The sequence below is a fragment of the Tursiops truncatus genome, chromosome X (assembly GCF_011762595.2).
Source record: "Tursiops truncatus isolate mTurTru1 chromosome X, mTurTru1.mat.Y, whole genome shotgun sequence".
NCBI classification, from domain to species: Eukaryota; Metazoa; Chordata; class Mammalia; order Artiodactyla; family Delphinidae; genus Tursiops; species Tursiops truncatus.
In genome coordinates this window covers 78,923,774-78,943,058 of record NC_047055.1, presented here as the reverse complement: position 1 = coordinate 78,943,058, position 19,285 = coordinate 78,923,774, and the positions used below count along the sequence as shown (strand labels likewise).

General features: G+C 41.1%; 1 protein-coding gene across 4 annotated transcripts; it reads right to left on the bottom strand.

Moving 5' to 3' along the window:
• Nucleotides 1–54: 54 nt before the first annotated feature.
• Nucleotides 55–13,822, bottom strand: NONO (non-POU domain containing octamer binding). Of its 4 annotated transcripts, XM_019949050.3 has the most exons (12): nucleotides 13,564–13,656; nucleotides 12,825–12,881; nucleotides 7,983–8,142; nucleotides 6,672–6,865; nucleotides 5,135–5,436; nucleotides 4,146–4,241; nucleotides 3,754–3,950; nucleotides 3,326–3,410; nucleotides 2,794–2,896; nucleotides 2,174–2,213; nucleotides 1,836–1,945; nucleotides 55–1,101 (listed from the first exon to the last, which is right to left on the bottom strand). In XM_019949050.3, exons 3-12 carry the CDS (start codon nucleotides 8,131–8,133, stop codon nucleotides 967–969), a joined length of 1,413 nt encoding a protein of 470 aa, XP_019804609.1. In that variant the 5' UTR covers nucleotides 8,134–8,142; nucleotides 12,825–12,881; nucleotides 13,564–13,656; the 3' UTR covers nucleotides 55–966. The 4 variants fall into 4 exon arrangements, with proteins under 4 accessions (XP_019804609.1, XP_019804611.1, XP_019804610.1 ...); XM_019949052.3 differs by lacking the exons at nucleotides 12,825–12,881; nucleotides 13,564–13,656 and adding an exon at nucleotides 13,714–13,822; XM_019949051.3 differs by lacking the exon at nucleotides 12,825–12,881 and having other exon boundaries at nucleotides 13,564–13,702.
• Between the last annotated feature and the right edge of the window lie 5,463 nt (nucleotides 13,823–19,285).

Genomic DNA, 19,285 nt, shown 5'->3' with positions numbered 1-19,285 from the left:
CATCTGAGACAGAACTCCCCTCCCTCCTTGCCCCTTCAAAAACAGCACAGAAAATTAAAAGGCTTAAAATGTATTTTAATAAGTTGATGTTGCATTACTTCATTTCTCAGAAAAACTCCAAAGGTATCAGGGACAAATCAATCATGGTACACCAATAAAAAATGCACAGCATAACTACCTAAGATAGGCAAAGCTAAGAGCTACTGTCTGACCTTCAGCATACAGCAACCCTATTCTCAAGATTGTACTAGGCCTATCAAGAAAAGCTGTGAACAGCAATATCATAGACACAAAAGGGCCATTTCTGAGTTGTCCTTACCCAAGAAAAAGATGGAGGCAAGTTTAACACAACAGTTTTTTTAAAGATATACTAAATGAAAATCTCTAAGAGAAAATGTCTTCCTTAGGACACAAAGGCATAATATATGGGATATAACAGAACCGTATGTATGTTGCCTGTGACCTCTGTGGACATCTGCCTGAATTCCCACCTGGGAGTGAATGGAGCAATGGGGCCAAGGTCATTGGGGGATGTTTGGTTTTTGTGGTATATGTGGCAGTGTCTCTGGGATGGGGGGGTGTAAGGACAAGAAAGCAAATAGAACAGGGTGGACAAAGAGTGGAATGATTAAGATTAATGGCCCTAACTGGATCCATTTTGTCATGGCTCCCCGCCCCTCAGGCTCTCAACAATCACATGAGACTTTAGGAATGCACCACACAGAACTGGTTAGTTAAAGGATATACCACACAGAACTGATTTGTTAAATATCGCCCCTCCCTTACCCTCTGCCTCCAGCATACTCCCTAGAGTACTACAGGCAGGGAAGACCTAACTATCGGGAGGAATCCCTAACACTTTTCCAGGGTAGAATTCACCTAGTACACTTTTCCAGGGTAGAATTCATCTAGTCCAAAAAGGGTCCTTCTTTTAAGGGTTTTGGGAAACTAGACACTGCAATTTTATTAGTATCGGCGACGTTTGTTTGGAGCAAATTCAGCTCCAGGAGCTGCACGGTTGAATGCAGGAGGGGTTCCACCAATTGCCCCAATTCCTTCCATTGTAGCAGCTTGGCCAAAGCGTTCAGTTGTTGGTGGGGTCTTAAAGAGAAAGAGAGCAATGTTATAATAGAACCTATGCCCTAGCTTCCCACCCATCTGTAGTCCCTCCCCGGAGGCCATTTCCACCCAACTATTCAAGGCTCCTGATGGTAGGGTTGACCAAGCCTGTTTAGAACTCTAGTGGCTATCCCTAAAAGGAAAGTAGCCTGAAATACAGTCCTACCCAACCATCCTACCTTTAACTTTTTATTCGTATTTCTACATGCTAAGCAATATTACATACTAAATTCCTAGGCTGGATAAGTGCTAGCCAAGTCCTTTTTCCTGAACCAGGTATATGGACGAGGGCAGGCCATCACTCTTCAGCAACCTTAAGCCTATCTAATTGAAACATTTTCACAGTAGAACTAAAACCACCTCAGGATTGTATGAGCCATAAAGCTTTTGGACTCACATCTATTTTATGTGATAATGCCTAGCCTTCGTTGCCTTCCCTCCAAAGAAGAACCTGTTCACCCAGGGTAGCAACTAAACAGTCAATCAAGACTACCCAGTCAGACAGTTATTTGCTTAACTCCTGGGTAAAATATAGTCTGAGACTGGGTTTGCACAAGACTCCAAACAAAGATCTTGAGGTAATATTTCATGGATAACAGTGATCCTAAAAACTGTTATCTGTAGCAAAATTGTGGCAGGCCCAGGGATCACGAAGGCAAAGTCTTTCCTCCTCCTATTACCATTTAGAGTTACTATAAGGCCCTGCAGTTTATTACCAATCCCAAGGTTCCATCTGGCATCATAGTGGCAGGTCCTGGAGGAGCTGGGGTACCAGCTGGCACAGGAGCAGGGGGCATAGCGCCTCTGTTGTTTATGCCCATAGCACCTAAAGCAGAGCAGTGTGATCAGTATAGGAGACAGAGATTGTCAGTCTTTTTCTATGCCAAAGGAAATAATTCAAGATCTCTGGGCTAAGACATGTTACCCTCCCACCAAAATGATGCTCCCAGAAATGTCAAGCCTCTTAAATTTGGACTAGGTAGGAGAAGCTACCTAGTTTACCAGAGACGAGACAAAAAAGGAAATCAGAGCCATTAACCCCTTAAGTCCTTACCTCCCATAGCCATCTGGCCCATTCGTATCTCCTGCTCTCTCTGAAAAACAAAAAATACTCAAGACAGTCCACGACAGCACTGCATTCATTCTACCACAATCCACTGAGGCCCACATACTAAGGGAAGTAGACAGTGATAACACATCCTAAGTGCACTGAGACCAAGCTGAGGAAGAACATCAACAACAGCTCCTTGAACTCATTACAGCTGTACAATGAATTCAAGATTAGAGCTACTAGGACACAAGTCAGAGTTTCCTATTAGGAACAGAAGGAAAGATGAAAGAAAAGGAGAGACATAGCTGATTTCTTCTAGGGCTCCAACCTGTACAGCTGCCAAGGACATCAGAAGACCAGTCAAGGCTGCTACAGGACTGGGTCTATCTGATCCTGCAGTCACTGAGTTTAAACAGCATACAATGGCCTCCCAGCTTTTCATCCTAAATTGCCTGTGAGGCAAGAGCTCCTCTTCAAACCTTACCTTTCCTTCCTATGAATGCTTCTTTCTATAAGGAGTGTCATAGAATGGAAAAATTGGTCATAGCCTAGTGTGTTTTTAATAGTCCTAATGGACAATTCATGATGAGTTTTTCATATCATGGGCACATGGGAGATAATACCGCATCAGGGAATGTTCCCTTGAATCCTTCCTGCTGTCGTCGCATCATTTCTTCTTGTTGCCGCCGCATCTCTTCCTCACGGCGCCTGCGCTCCTCTTCCTGCCTACAGAGAAGTCACCAAGATATTTAAGCAGAGGCATTCCAAAACTCGAACAGATTATCTTAATAGGGGACTCAGCCAAGGAGATCAAGAGCCTACTGAAAACTATCATAGCTCTCCAGGAAACTCACTGTTAAATGTGCCCAGCCCTAAAACAACCCAGATGTGTCCTTCAGGGAAAAAAGTTCTTTCCCAAAGGAGCCAGTCTCATAAGACCAGCACTCAGCTGCTTTCCTCTTTAGCGCAGTCCCAGGAATTCCTAGAACCATGGGTACCTGAAACATCTCCCATCTAAAGGGAGAACTTGAGAAGCAGCCAGGAAATATTTGCCAACATATTTACAAATGCATGAGGTAGCATGGTGGTAGGAAACAGGAGAGAGACATTACATTTTAAAGTTGTCAGATAAAAAGGGTTGGAGAAAAGAGTTACCTGAGCTCCAGCTGCTTTCGTTTTTGCACTTCTTGGTTGTGCAGCTCTTCCATCCTCCTAAGTTCTTCTTGACGCCTCATCAAATCTATGAAAACAACAGACTGACTGAGCATATTCTTCATGATCCTCATATAGGCCCAGTAATTTTCCATAAAGATAGATCCAGAAAGCAAAGGGGATATTTAATCCCTGAGTGGCCATCCGAGGTATCCAGATTCCAAAAATGAAGTCAAACCTATTATTTCCTTCTCCACAGAATCCAGTATCCTCTGCCACATCTCCAAGCTCATTTGCCTACCAAGATCAACAAAATATTTCAGAGAATAAAAGTTGAAGTTTAGGCCTTTCTCTACTGATTGATAAAGAAACTCCTGAAAAAAGTTACTCTGTCCTTCTTCTAGTTATAAGACTTACAGGCCGATACTCACCCTGCCTCATTAGCATGACCTGGTGCTCATGGCGAGCAGCCTCCATCTCCATCTCCAGCTTCTCACGAGCTTCCTTAATGTTTCGGTCCACTTGGTCCTGCTGCTGCTTCTCCATCTCAATAAGTGCCTTCCAGCGCATGGCATACTCATACTCAAAGGAGCCAGGCTGTGCAAATCTGGGTGGCTGCTCTCGCTCCCTATACACAAGGTTCCTAGGTTACTAAAACTTTTGTCCAAGATTTTCCCAACAAAACACTACATTCCTCCTGAGGGCCAAGACGATGGCTGCCAGTGAACACATACAGCAAAGATGTGCCTCTTTTACACATCTCTTTACAGGCTTCCTTAAGAACAGGCAAATACCTAACAGGGAATCTATCAGGACCACATACTTGTGAAATTGCTGGTTCTTTATAACCAGCTTCTCTGGGAGTCCCTCTTCATCATCTAACTGGTCCATGGGCTCCACAGTCACAGGTCGAGGAAATCTGGGAGAGAGACGCTCAGTGTTAATCAAATTACACCGGCACAGTGAACTAGTTAGGGGTCAGGACTGGACAATTAAACATACTTCTGAAGGGGTTTTTATACCCAGTCCTAAGTAACCACGCCCTTTTAATGGCATCATGTGGAATCTGGGGTTGACAGGATAGAGTCAGGTTTCAGATCTCTGAATACAGTCTTTAAGTAGGTGGAGGACTTAAGTGCAGCCTTTATTTATTTATTTTTAAATTTTATTTATTTTTTTGGCTGCATTGGGTCTTTGCTGCTGCGCATAGGCTTTCTCTAGTTGTGGTGAGCAGGGGCTACTCTTCGTTGTGGTGTGGGGGCTTCTCATCATGGTGGCTTCTCTTGTTGAAGAGCACTGGCTCTAGGCACACGGGCTTCAGTCGTTGTGGTGTGTGGGCTCAGTATTGTGGCGCATGGGCTTAGTTGCTCCGTGGCACGTGGGATCTTCCCGGACCAGGGATCAAACCCATGTCCCCTGCATTGCCAGGCAGATTCTTAACCACTGGGCCATCAGGGACGTTCCAAGTGCAGCCTTTATATATGGTATCTACAGAACTCAAGGTAACGACTTGGGGTAAATACTAAGAGAGGTGCTACATGCACAAAACAACTTTTTAGAGTTCTAAAACTTCACCATAAGGGGAGACTTAACACTGATTAAATGACAACCTACTGAAAGACTGCAAAGGTTTATTTTTAAATCCTCATACCATTTCCATTAATTTAAGAGTACACTGAAAACTCTACTAGAGCTGAATTATATCAAAAGTCTTTAAATGAACACAGGAACATGGTTCTTAGAGGCTAGCTCCCCAGACCACAGAAGGAAGTAGCATTTAAGGTATGTTTCTGAAAATGACCCCTCACTCACGTGGTTAGCAGGAAGGAGCCTTCACTGCATCTGTCCAGAGCTTTCCGAGCCGCTGGCTTCCCTGAGAATTCAACAATGCCTTTTCCTGAGGGCCTTCCTCGATCATCCACAATGACTACAGCCCTCTCCACCTGGCCGAACACAGAAAAGGCTTCCTCCAGCAGTTCATTGGACACATACTGAGGAAGGTTTCGGACTGTAAGGGATGCACTATGGCAGGCAAAGCGCACACGCAGCTGCTTTCCACGGAGCGGCATGTTGTCCAGTTCCACTTTGGCAATCTCTGCTAGGGTTCGTGTTTCCTAGGAAGCAGAGGAAAGTCAGAATAACTCAGTTGGACAAAGATCACGTACACAGCCATCAAGAGCCTCAAGAAGAATAGCTCAATGTCTCCAAAAAAACCCAAAAAACCCTTGGCAACAAGCATACAAAGAAACATGGATAGAACTGGAAGAATGGAGTCAGGTGTTTCAGATAACTCTTTGGTTAGCCTAATTTCTCTGATGGCCTTGCAATATATCAACTGGAAATTCTAGAGTTAATACCACTTACATGGTCACTGGTATCATAGGCTATTCCCTGAAGTGTTAACAGATCATCTGGACAAGAATGACCATCATAAAGCCTACCCTTAAAATACAGCAGCCAGAATTATTTTAATTTTTGCTAGCTACATACAAGTTTAACCAGAATCACTATGCCCTACAAGAGGCCTCTTTAGAACCACAGACCTTGATGGGACCCTCCACATTACTGAAGAGGAAGCTGAGCCCTAGAAAAAATGACTTGCCTATATAGTTAGTGGTAGATCTGGAATGAGGACTAGTTCTGACCGTAACATCCAGTGATCTTGCTAGCACATTATGTCCCTCATTTATGGAGATAGATAATGCCCAGAAACGTTTCCCCCATGCACTTAAACAAATTTCCTAAATCAAATCAGATTTTTTTAAAAGATCTACACTTAAAATTTTTTAAAAAATAGATACAAATAAAACTGTTCCCTCAAGGTTTTGACGAATCTTAAGTGAGATAACATATGTGTAAGGGCTTTGGAAATAAATTATATAAACCTTGATCATTACTAAAATAAAAACCTTTTTTCATTTTTTTTGGAAAAAAGTCTAATTTATTAAAATATTTGTGGGGAGCAGTAAATAGAAGGGTAGAGATAAAACAAAATTAACTATGAGTTGATAGTTACTGAAGCTGGGTAACGAGTACATGCAGGTTCATTATACTATTCACTCCACTTCTGTATGTTCGAAATTTCCGCATTAAAACAAAAAAAGTTCCAAAGGGCATACTTTATCCCCAGAGTCCTAGGCAAATAAACCTATGTTGTCCTTGAAACAAAACAAAAACCTATGAGGAAAAATTAAAATAAAATCTGCATTTTTGTCCTGTTCCGCCAACTGTAACTATAAGCTTTTAATATCATCTGAGAATTATTTCTACTGCCTAACTTTCCATATCCATCATTGCCCAGCTTCCCCACCTTTTAGAGCACATGCTCTAAAAGCCCACAGTTGCTCACCAAGCGGATAAAGCCAAAGCCCTTGTCCTTATGAATGAAGACTTCGCCTGCCTTCCCATATTTCTCAAATAGTTTCCTCATTTCCTCCTCAGTGATGTCAGGAGGAAGATTGCCCACAAAGAGCCGGCTACGCTGGGTGAAGGTCTTCTCTCCTGGTTTCCTAAAATTCTTCAGGTCAATAGTCAAGCCTTCATCTGAGAGAAGACACACAGTCACATTCTCAAAGAGTTACAACTGCCGCTAGATGGGCAATATAATTGCTGTAGAGAAGTCAAACACCATTTCCCAATGGAATCTATCCACTAACCACTTATCGGTAAATTGCACCTTAGAATGTGAAAGCAGTAGGCAGAGATCTGGGGAGACTTCTTAACAACTCTACTATGGGCCAGGAGCCACCCCGGACTAACTCAGAGACAGAAAGAGAAAATTAAGCAAGTCAAGGAGCCCTAGATCAGAAGAGATCAGATTTTTACATTTAAAACATAATTGTTCCATTTCCCAATCCCTCACTAATCTTCATAACCTTAACAGTTCCCATTCTTTCAGGCTTGGGGTAATGGAATGAAAAGAATGAGTTAGGAAAGAGTATTCTTTGTAGGAATCTCTGGAAATAAAAGAGGGTTGAGGTTGGTTGTAGTCTTAGAGGCACACAACAGGTGCTCAAAATTTGCTGAATGGATGGAAACATACCTTTAAAGACCTTTTACTCTGATTAAAAAATGGGGTGGCACAGTGTACAGGACTCCAGGCTCCCAATGCAGGGGGCTCGGGTTTGATCCCTGGTCAGGGAACTAGATCCCACATGCATGCCAAGGCTGGGAGTTCGCATGCCACAACTGGGAAGCCTGCCTGCTGCAACTAAGACCCAGTGCAATCAAATAAATAAATAAATATTTTTTTAAAAAATGGGGTGGCACAGGCCCCAAGATAAAAATATAATACTTAATACCAGATTTCTTCTCCATTAAGTCTTAAAGACCTTTTCTATATTTTCTCTATGTACTAGTCATCTGATGCTTACCTCTAAGAACCAAGCTCTGAGGTAAAGCATGCAGCCATCTGTCTAGCAACAGAATGTGCCAATGCAGCAAAGCAACCTGTACTCAACTGCTATCCTACATGTCTGCTCCTTATTTCAGAGAATCAGCCTTTTTCTATCCTAAGTATTAAGAGGTAAATAGAGAAAAGAACAACAAAGGTGTGCTACAAAGGCCCATTACTTTATAATCCCAAGAATCTAATCTAAAAATCCAGAAACTATTCCCAAGAAGGGACCTATTTCTACCCCACTACCTAGCATGTACTCACTTTGGCTGCTGGCTTGTTGCCCATTTGCAGGTATTGGTGGAGGTGGTGGCTGCTGCTGTTGCTGCTGGTGGTGCTGCTGATGGTGATGCTGATGATGTTTCCTCGGAGTGTGGTTTTGTTTCTCCAAGTTAAAAGTTTTATTGCTCTGCATTTTTGCACCCTAAAAAGAAACGGTAGGTCAAATACATTCAGTGCTAAGAGCACAATCAGCCATCTTCCTGATGACTTGTATGTCATTAATCACCTTTGGTATTATTTTTAACAAGTATGGCAAAGGAGTACAATTCAAAAATCTAAAAACCACCAGCACTAGCAGTTATGTTGTACATAGAAACTAGACAAGTACTAGATAAGAACAGCTTGCACTAGAATGACTTGAGGAAACTTCCAGTTCAATAACTATATGGATTAATAGGAAACTACTTTCCCAAAAGAATCTACTCCCTAAAAATTGGCCTTATCATAATATTAAAGCACACTTTAAAACACAATGACTAAAACAGATTCTAGTTATCACAAGGACTAATAATAAGTCTTGTTCTTCTCTGGTACCTTGCAGTCCTAGCCTACAGTAGATACTGTGGAATGAACAGCAGGAAAAGTATGGGCTGTGGAGTTAGATATACTTAGATTTGAAGCATGGTCCTAATACTTACTTACTAGCCATGTACTACTTAGTAAATTACTTCTGCACCAGTTTCTTAAGCTGTTATAAAGGGAATAATAAAAATACCTACCTCTCAAAGTAGCTATAAAGATTAATGAGTATGTGAAAACACTAGTTCTGTACTGGCATATAGTAAACACTAGGTAAATACTGCTATTAATCACAATGGAAAAATAAACGACTACCAAAGCAATAAAAGCAGCAAATACAAAATTATACAATCATAAAATCTTAAATTCTGTCATTTAAAAATCAACATAAGGGAGTTCCCTGGTGGCCTAGTGGTTAGGATTCTGGGCTTTCACTACTGTGGCCTGAGTTAAATTCCTGGCTGGAGAACTGAGATCCCATAAGCCACACAGGTGTGGCCAAAAAAAAAAAAAAAAAAAAAAAAAAAAAGGCAGCATAAAATTAAATGAAAACTCCTGGTATAATCCAGACTGAATACAAAAGTTGATGGTTTTAAAATGGAAATTTCCTAATGGATCAGGTTAACAAAGTGAGGACCATCTTCCTCATCCAAAGGCAGTTCTCCAGTAAATTAAAGGGCAAAATCAATCCTGAATCTTTTCCCCTCAACACAGGACCCTCCAGTCAGATTTAACTGAAGGAAAGATGCAGAAAAGGACCTTTTCCCTGAATACTCTATTATTAACATGATTCCTTTAAAAGAAATTATATTCCTCAGACAAAAAAAAAATGTGACAAAGGCTTAATAACTGTTGATTTTGGATTATGGGTATATAAGAATACTTCTATGTGTATAAAAACTTTCTAATACATTTTATATCATATCCCACCCAAACTGAAAACATCAATGCAATTAAGTTCTGTATCCAAAAGTTGTTTCATAAGACAATAGGTAACAAGAGCTATCAAGATGTTCCTATTCTTTTAACTCAGGAATTCTACTTCCAGTAATTTATCCTAAGAATATCATTTTAAAATTTAAAACTACATCCAAGAAATACTCACTGTTATGGGCTTTCTGGTAACAAAAATGATAAAAATGACTCAGGTACCCAAAATTAGGGGCAGTGTTTTTAATAAATTGTGGTACATCTATACAATGGAATGTTACACAGCATTAAAAATTATAAAGACCATGTAAACATGAAAAATGTTTGATGCTTTAAGAGGGGAAGTGTTTTTTTAAATGCATGAATGTAGATAAGAAACAGAAGGTGGGCAAAAATGAAATCTGTCCTGCTTGTAGATTGATAATTTTTTTACTAATTTTTTAAACTAATTCATTCAACAAATATTCACTGAATGCTTCCTATTTGCTAGGCACTATTCTAGGTGCTTGGGATGCCTCAATGAACAAAGCAGATTCTTGCCTTCAGCAGTGATAGCCTTCCAGGGAGAGAAAACAATATATATAATAATTAAATTACACAGTACTTAAGAAGAGGTTAAGTGTAGGGGAAAATAAAGAAAAGGGGGTGGAGGGGGGGAAAAAAATGGACAGGGAGTGGAAGGGGGAAGATTGCAATTTTAAATAGACCTGTGAGGTTAGCCTCACTAGAAACCTGACATTCAAGCCAAGACTTGAATTCTCATTTGTATCATTTCATTAATCTTTTGTTTCTCATTAATAAGGTACAAAATACATCTTTAACATAGAAAACGTAGAAATAAAAATAAAGAAAACCCCGAAGACCCACCACTACAAAAGTCACTGTTAACATTTTGGTATACCCTTTCAGTCACTGATTTATACATTTGTATGTATTCTAAATGGTATATTCCATGTCACTAAATCTTCTACATTTACTGTTGGCAGACAAAGTATTCAGCTGTCAACCAAGCCCCTATTGTGTTGGGACACTTGGGCTGTTTCTAACTTTTCACCATTATAAACAATGCTCACAGCTAAATCTTGGGGCACCTCCATGACTAAATATTCCTCCCACAATTTCCATTTTTGCTTATTTACCTTCAAAACATACACTATCATTTCAAAACTGTAATCATAAATGCATTGTTGTATATTCACCCTTTCCCCATTTCTATAGTGTCAACTTAATTATACTTGTTAATGGCTACATAAAGTCCAATTGGATGTACACTAATTTACTAAACTACTCCCTATGAGACATTTAGGCTGTTTTCAGCTTTTTCCTATTAAAATGCTGAAATAAATACCTTCTTGCTTATAGCTTTCTGTTGATTTCCTTAGGATAAATTCTTAAAAATAGAATAATTAAATGCCTTTGTGACTCTTGCCACATAGTGTAACAACTTTAAGCACCATGAATAAGTGTACCAGTTTCACAGCAAATGGGATACCTTAAAAAATGTTTTTAAAAACAAGATATAAAAGTAGGAAATTAAAAATTTCCTACAAAATTTAAAGTCTACTCCAGCTACAGGTGAGGATAGGTAAGTGGGCGTTAGAACCAGATCTTTTCCTATTTGAATCCCATGAATCAAACACCTCCATTCCCCTGACCTCAAAGTGGCCTACAGCAGAAACTTGAATTATCCACAGCCATTTCTCCAACTAGTTCTTACCTCTGGCTAGAATCCAAGGAGCCTCTTTGTTTTTTCCTCCAGCCTTTAATATAAGAGTCAGTGGCCCCAGCCTCAATACCCTGCATCCCATTCAGGAACCCACAATGTATATGTTAACAGAAATCCTTATAGCGATCCACTCAAAACTGAAATATTAAAAACTCTATATTTACATCCTAACCACACCTCACCACTCCATTTCAAAAAAAGCCATTTTACAACTTAGTAGAAATGATCTTGAGCACTGGGATGTCCTAAACCATTTAGAATTACTTCAAGGGAGGTTATTTTTGGTTTTAGAAAGTGTAGCCTGGTAGTTAAGATGATAATACCAGATATTTATTGACCACTATATGTCAGGCACTGTGCTAAGTCCGTATTATCTCATTTAATGCTCATAACTATCATTCTTCTGAATAAGAAAACTGATGCACATCCAAGGTCACACAAAAATGTGATGGAGCATGGAGTAGAACTCAGGTCTGTTGAACTCTAAAGCTCATACTCATCCCTATGCTACAAACTGTGTAATCAAGCTCACCTTGATTTTAGAGTTCAGAATCCAAAAAACTTACTAAAATGTCACTTAACTTCTGAGCCTCAGTTTCCTCACCTGTAACATCTATCTCACAGGGCTGGTTATTTTGACTAAATGAGGTCACTTGTTCCTGCTGGCAACCACTACCCTTAATTCTACATATGGTGGGTGCTCCAGTTAGACAAATGTCATCAATTACATTCTTCCCCTGCTCTTCTGCATTCTAGCAAAAATATTTTTACAACCAAACTGCCTACCTTTGTGTTGAATAAATGTCTCCATACTGCCAATCTTTATAATCTTTCCCTTCAGTTTTTTATTTCCCAAGCAGGCATTCAACGGTGAACACTAAATATTGTATAAATCACCTAAAACAGTGCCCACAAAGTAGCAAGTACTCAGTAAGTGTTGTCCCTATAATGTACTTCTGATGATGACCACCAATATAATTTGTAAGTATGTGCAGGTATCTTGGTAATAAATTCACTGCCCCCTAACCACTGGGCCTCTGAGAAAAGAACACAGCATAAAGATCATTAGTAAGGATTTCTGTCTACTTATCTGCCCTTAAGTCTAACCCTGATGGACTTTCTTGAGAGAAAACACATATTTATGTTAGAAAAACTGGTGCTATTTGCAACACAACTGCACAAATGTTGTTCAGGTACAGACCAAACACTACATCACATATATCTGAAATCTAAATAAATGTCCCCTTAATTTTCAGGAAAAGGATCAACTTTTTTAGTGGAAACTGTGGGGGTAAATCTAGTAAAAATCTACCAGACGGAGATGGCTGCCTGGATGTGGACCAGCCTGAAAGCTGTAGGAGGCACTGGCATGGTAAGGTCCTTTCCTAAGAGTCTCTTAAGACCTTTAGTAATAAGAAGTCGGACAAAGAAACAATGTAAGTGCAACCAGCACCCTCCCATTACGGTTGCCAGACGTATCAAATAAAAACACACTACAGTTAAATTTGAATTTCAGGTGTTAAAAAATGAATGATTTTTAGTATAAGTCCCATGCAACGTATACTAAAAAATAATCTGTTGCCTACGTGAAATTCAAATCTAACGGGGTGTCCTGTATTTCATCTGGCAACTCTACCCCCTACACCTACCTCAACTTCCACCGAAGATAGCAAAGTGCCTCCCAGTCCTCTCTAACCTCGACTTCTCTGTTAAGAACACAAAGAAAAGCATCAACTTTCGACAATAATTTTTCCAAATGTAAAATACCCAATAGAAAATCCGTAACATTCATTTTCATTTTAAAAAGTGATGTCATAGATGGGTCGAGTAGCTAGGCAACAAGACCAAAAAAAAAAAAAAAAGCCTCCAGGAACCTGCCTAGGAAAGCGGCGAGGTCTGGACTAGCAGATGAACTTCCCAGCTAAGAGTTTCTACAAAAAAACATCGCTGGGAGGGGGGGCGCTTTCTCCTCCGGAATTAATGGCCTCAAGAGGTCGAGAGGAGGAGCACCCGACAAAGCGCCTCCTCCTGCAGCCGCGACTTCAGGGCTCTCGGATAATAGACCCCACACCCTCAGGCCCAGGTCGGCTCAAGGGCCGGGGAACTTACTGACAGGGCTCAGATTCCAAGATGTGTCGCACAAAGAAAAGAGGCGGGAAGGGAAACGGGAACCAGGTTAGAGCCGAAGGCGAGGCGAGGGGAGAGCGATGGGCCTCCGCGGGTGGGCTGAGGAGGCCGTGTGGCGGCGGGGACAAGGCCTTAAGAGGCCTCGGAACGAACGGCCCAACTCCCTCCAAACCCAGCCTCGCTCTCGCCTCTATCTTCACCGACTGTCGCGAAAAATCCTACTCCCCTCTCGAACAAGAACTAAGTCGTCCCCAAACTCACCCTCTACCGACTGTTTTCTCCTCAGAGTAAAAGCGACGCTACACGGCCTCTACCGTCCCGAGAAAAGAGCGCGCGACCGCCGGAAACCAGACGACGGAGCTCTGTGGCTCCCAAGGGCTACAAAGTGGCGTTCTCTATTGGTTTTCTTACCTGCCAATCAACGTTTATCTCCAGAGGCGGAATCGGTTTTCCACGATTTCTTCGATCTTATTGGCTACCGAATGCGAAAGACTTGAGTTCGTGTGAACGACAGTTGGGGACAAAGAGCGAGGCTTTGTACCGAGTGCGCATGCGCAAGTTGCGTCCGCTAGAGGCGGAAAAGGAGGGGGGAGGGGGATAAAGGGTTGGAAGGAGAGACATCAACGGACTGACTGAAAGACCGAAAGACCAAGTGATGGGAGGGGGAAAGGAGAGGGGAAAAAAGGGAGAGAGGAAAGTGGAAAGAGTGAAACAGAAGGGGAGAAAATGTGCGCGTAGGCGTGCTCTGAGAATTCCTGCACTGCGCCTGTACAAGAAGCTAGAGTAACAATGTCATTGTATTCAGTGTAGTAGATCTAGACTTTTCCTACTGAAAAAATGCCCCGCCATGTTTCTTTTTTCACACTTCCTCATTAGGGCTTGCACTCTGACACTCCTTACTTAATCTGATTTTCTAGTTGCTTCTCCTGCTGCCAGGTTTACTCCTAAAGCCCAGCTGAAATAGTCATCACTATGGCTATGGTTATAGAAAGGGATGGGGGAGGGGGGATCGATACTTTAGTCTCTGTGTGATTACAAAGAACTGTAACCAGTACCCTCATTTCCATGGTAACCAGGGAACCCAGCAGTCCAAACATCACTATTCTCATGATTTACAGAGACTCAACAGGTGTCATCATTGCCATGGATACATTGTAGGCCTCCAGATCAGACTGATTCTATATTCCAAAGGATGCCAATTAGGTAATCACCTTCATTTTCCAGTAACGCCTAACTAGCCCTGTGGTTAATCAAGGGCTACAACACTCAAGTGATAGGTGTTTGTAGTTAATTCCCACTAATTAACTAATTCACACTCAAGGTTTCAGGGTGTTCCGACTGGCTCCACCTTATGTGGGGACACAGTGATCTAGAGCCTCTCTAGAACCTTCTGCAATGACAGAAATGTTCTATATCTTCTCTGTTCAATACAGTAGCTACCGGCCATATGTGGCCATTGAGGGCTTGAAATATGATGAGTGCAAGTGAGGAACTGAATTGTTAATTCCATTTCATTTTAATTAGCTAAAATTAAGTAGTCACATATGGCTAGTGGCTACCATATTGGACATATCTAGACCAATGGAATTGTTATTTTTGAGAATAAATAACACCTCTATTATGAAAAAAGAATTCCTCTATTCTGAAAAAGCCATTTTTTCTTGCTTACAGAAAAAAAAAAATCAAACAATACCCAAGAGTAAAAAGAGAAAAGTCTCTCCCTCTATTCATCCCAGTGATTACAATTATGACATTATTGCATTTCTATTTTCTATGTACTGTCCTGGTCAAAGGGAAAACTTCATACCTTTTTATACATGTAGGATTAAGCTATACATACTTTTCTGAGCCATGACTTTCTCACTTAAAATACTTTAGCTATCTTTCCATATAAATGCATAAAGATCTATGAGGACTTTTCATATCTAATATTTTAGAGACTCCAGCATGATGGTTTCTAGTATCTGTTAAGTGAAAAAATACATAGTTACAAAAAAGCTACTATGGGACTTCCCTGGTGGCACAGTGGTTAAGAATCTGCCCGCCAATGGAGGGGACACGGGTTTGTGCCCTGGTCCAGGAAGATCCCACATGCCGTGGAGCAACTAAGCCTGTATGCCACAACTACTGAGCCTGCATGCCACAACTACTGAAGCCCACACGCTACAACTACTGAAGCCTGCACGCATAGAGCCCATGCTCAGCAACAAGAGAAGCCACTGCAATGAGAAGCCTGCACACCACAACAAAGAGTAGACGCCGCTCGCCGCAACTAGAGAAAGCCCGCGTGCAGCAACGGAGACACAATGCAGCCATAAATAAATAAATAAATAAATAAAGCTACTATGGATTCAATACCATTTTAATGAACTTAATACTTTGTTAATCACGACAGCTGTTTACACCATTGAAAAACTAAAATAACAAATGAAAAGAAAAATTGTACTTTTGTGTAGCTCCTCAAGGCAATCACAACATAAGCAGAGAAATGTTAATGTAAACAAATAACTTCAATACTGTAGGCAAATAAAATAATAGTATCATATTAGAGGTAAAGGTAGCTCTGCTTGAGTGGATCAAGAATGCCTTCACAGAAAAGAGCACCTTTGAATTGGGTCTTAACTAAGAAGTTGAAGTCAGAGAGATCAGTGTGCAAAGGGTCAGAGACAGAATGACCTATGTTTTAGGTAATTTGTCATGGCTGAAGAGAAGTGGGGAGGCTGAGTGACAGGAAATTAGCCTAGAGAAATAGACATAGGCCAAACAATTAAGGGCCTGTGCCATGCTTAGAATTTTTTACTTTAATCTGTAGGTGATGGAGAGATATTGAAGGGTTTTGTAAAAATAATGGGTTTTTTTTCTGATTTTAAAAGTAATATATACTTATTGAAGGAAACATTCAAAAATACACAGAAGTATATTGGGCTTCCCTGGTGGCACAGTGGTTAAGAAAAAGAGAATAACTTCCGGGTTAAATTCCCTGAGAGCCTTGTCAACAAGGTGTTGAATTTTTTTTTAAACTAGTCCCTTATCAGCTCTGTAGATGTGGTCCATGAGTTTTGGTGGACGTGTTTTCATGCCTTCTTTTAAAAGCAAAATAAAGTTAGTCCCTTCTGGCCACTGTTAACTTCCACTGAGAGGCTATAAAAGTGCTAGCAACTACAGATACTTTTTTAATGTGCACTGACTGAAATCCCAAAGAATAGCAAGCCCTTATTTTATGAGGCTTTCACTGATGCTGGGTGTCCCCCCACCAAATGCACACTTTATGTTATGAACAAGATCCTTTGCGTGGTGTGGATTCATTGCTAATCTATGCTAGGAAAAAAAAGATACCACTGGAAAATGCATTGAGGAAGTCAGCTGAGAATAATATACTCATACTTATGGTTTTTCTTTTCATTACTACTCAGTATACTGAAGCATATTGTTCATGTTGAGGACGAGTAGATTGGTAAAGGGAATGAATTAAAAGACATTTATAGGTCTCATATTTTATCACTGGTAAATTACCTCTGTTTAAAATCATATGCTTTGTGGCAACCTTGAGGGGTGGGATAGGGAGGGTAGGAGGGAGACGCAAGAGGGAGGAGATATGGGGATATATGTATATGTATAGCCGATTCACTTTGTTATACAGCAGAAACTAACATACCATTATAAAGCAATTATACTCCAACAGAGATGTTAAAAAAAATCATACGATTTCATGAAACAGATTGCTTTTTTTTTTTTTTTTTTTGGCGGTACGCGGGCCTCTCACTGTTGTGGCCTCTCCTGTTGCGGAGCACAGGCTCCGGACACGCAGGCTCAGCGGCCATGGCTCACGGGCCTAGCCGCTCCGCGGCATGTGGGATCTTCCCGGACCAGGGCACCAATCCGTGTCCCCTGCATCAGCAGGCGGACTCTCAACCACTGTGCCACCAGGGAAGCCCCACAGATTGTTTTTTTTTGTCTCCTTTTTTTAAGTTTTATTTTTTTATTTTTAAAAATAAATTTATTTATTTATTTTTGGGTGCCTTGGGTCTTCGTTGCTGCCTGTCGATTTTCTCTAGTTTGGCGAGCGGAGGCTACTCTTCGTTGAGGAGCAGGGGCTTCTCATTGCGGTGGCTTCTCTTGTTGTGGAGCACGGGCTCTAGGCGCACAGGCTTCAGTAGTTGTGGCACGTGGGCTCAGTAGTTGTGGCTCGCGGGCTCTAGAGCACAGGCACTGTAGTTGTGGCGCATGGGCTTAGTCGCTCCATGGCATGTGGGATCTTCCCGGACCAGGGATCGAATCCGTGTCCCCTGCATTGGCAGGCAGATTCTTAACCACTGTGCCACCAGGGAAGTCCTGCCTCTCTCTTATAACAACACTTGTCATTATATTTAGGGACCACCTGGAAAATCTCCCCATCTTAAGATCCTTAACCTGGGATTGCCCTGGTGGTCCACCAGTTAAGACTCCATGCTCAGTGCAGGGTACCCGAGTTCGATCCCTGGTCAGGGAAGTAGATCCTGCATGCCACAACTAAAGATCCCGCACGTGGCAATGAAGAGCCCACATGCCACAACTAAGACCCGGTGCGGCCAAAAGATAAATATTAAAAAAAAAAAGATCCTTAACTTAATCACATCTGCAAAGTCCTACTTTTTTTTGCCATATAAGGTAACATTCACAGGCTCTAGGAATTAGGACATGGATATCTTTTCTTTTTTTGGGGGGGGGCGAGTATTACTCAGCTTACCACAATCACCCTGGCAACAGTATGTAGAAAAGATTGGAGGAGATAAGCTAGAAGATAAGGACACCAGCTAGAATACAATCATAATAATTTCAGGTGAGGGACTTCTCTGGTGGTGCAGTGGTTAAGAATCAGCCTGCCAATGCAGGGGACATGGGTTCGAGCTGTGGTCCGGGAACATCCCACATGCCACAGAGCAACTAAGCCCATGTGCCACAACTACTGAGCCTGTGCTCTAGGGCCTGTGAGCCACAACTACTGAGCCCACATGCCTAGAGCTCGTGCTCCACAACCAGAGAAGCTACCACATTGAGAAGCCCATGCACCACAACAAAGAGTAGCCCCCACTCGCCACAACTAGAGAAAGCCCGCGCGCAGCAACGAAGGCCCAACGCAACCAAAACTAAATAAATTTATAATAAATAAATAAAATAAAATAAAATAATAATAATTTCAGGTGAAAGGTGGGGAAGGCCTGAACTAAGACAGTGGTTGTAGGGATAGAGAAGAGGAAACCAAATCTAAATAATTAGAAGGTAGGATCAAGGGGACTTAATCAATTAAACATAGGAGGTAAGGAGTAGAAGACTAGAATGATTTGAAGGTTTCTGGTTTGGGTGCCTGGTTGTCTGGTTATAACCAGGACAGGAAATAGAGGCAGAGGGTAAGTCAATTAGTGCATTTTGGTTTAAGGTGAGAGGAGCCAGCCAAGCAACAGATGAAAAGTGTCAAAGCAAGGCTCTGAGAGGTCAATTTTTTTTCTAATTATCATTATCAATCACATAATACTTATTGAATATTTTTAAGATACTGAACATAATAATGTGGGGTTTTTCAGTACTAAGGATGACTTCTGTCCTCAGTAAATTACCAAGTAACTAGATAAACAGGTAACATCAATCAAAAAAAACAAAAACCAAAAAGGGAATGGCCTAGTGTACAAAAACTATAAGTGGATGCCACCTGTATTCAACATTGTACTAGAGGTTCTAGCCAGGGTAATTGGCAAGAGAAAGCAATAAATGGTATCCAAAATGGAAAGGAAGAAGTAAAACTATCTCTACTTGTAGATGACATGATCTTGTATACAGAAAATCCTAAGAAATCCACTAAACAAAGATTAGAACTAATAAATGAGTTCAGCAGGGTTGCAGGATACAAGATCAATATGCAAATGTCAATTGAATTCCTATTTACTTGCAATGAACAATTTAAAAATGAAATTAAGAAACAATTCTATTTACAATAACATGAAAAAGA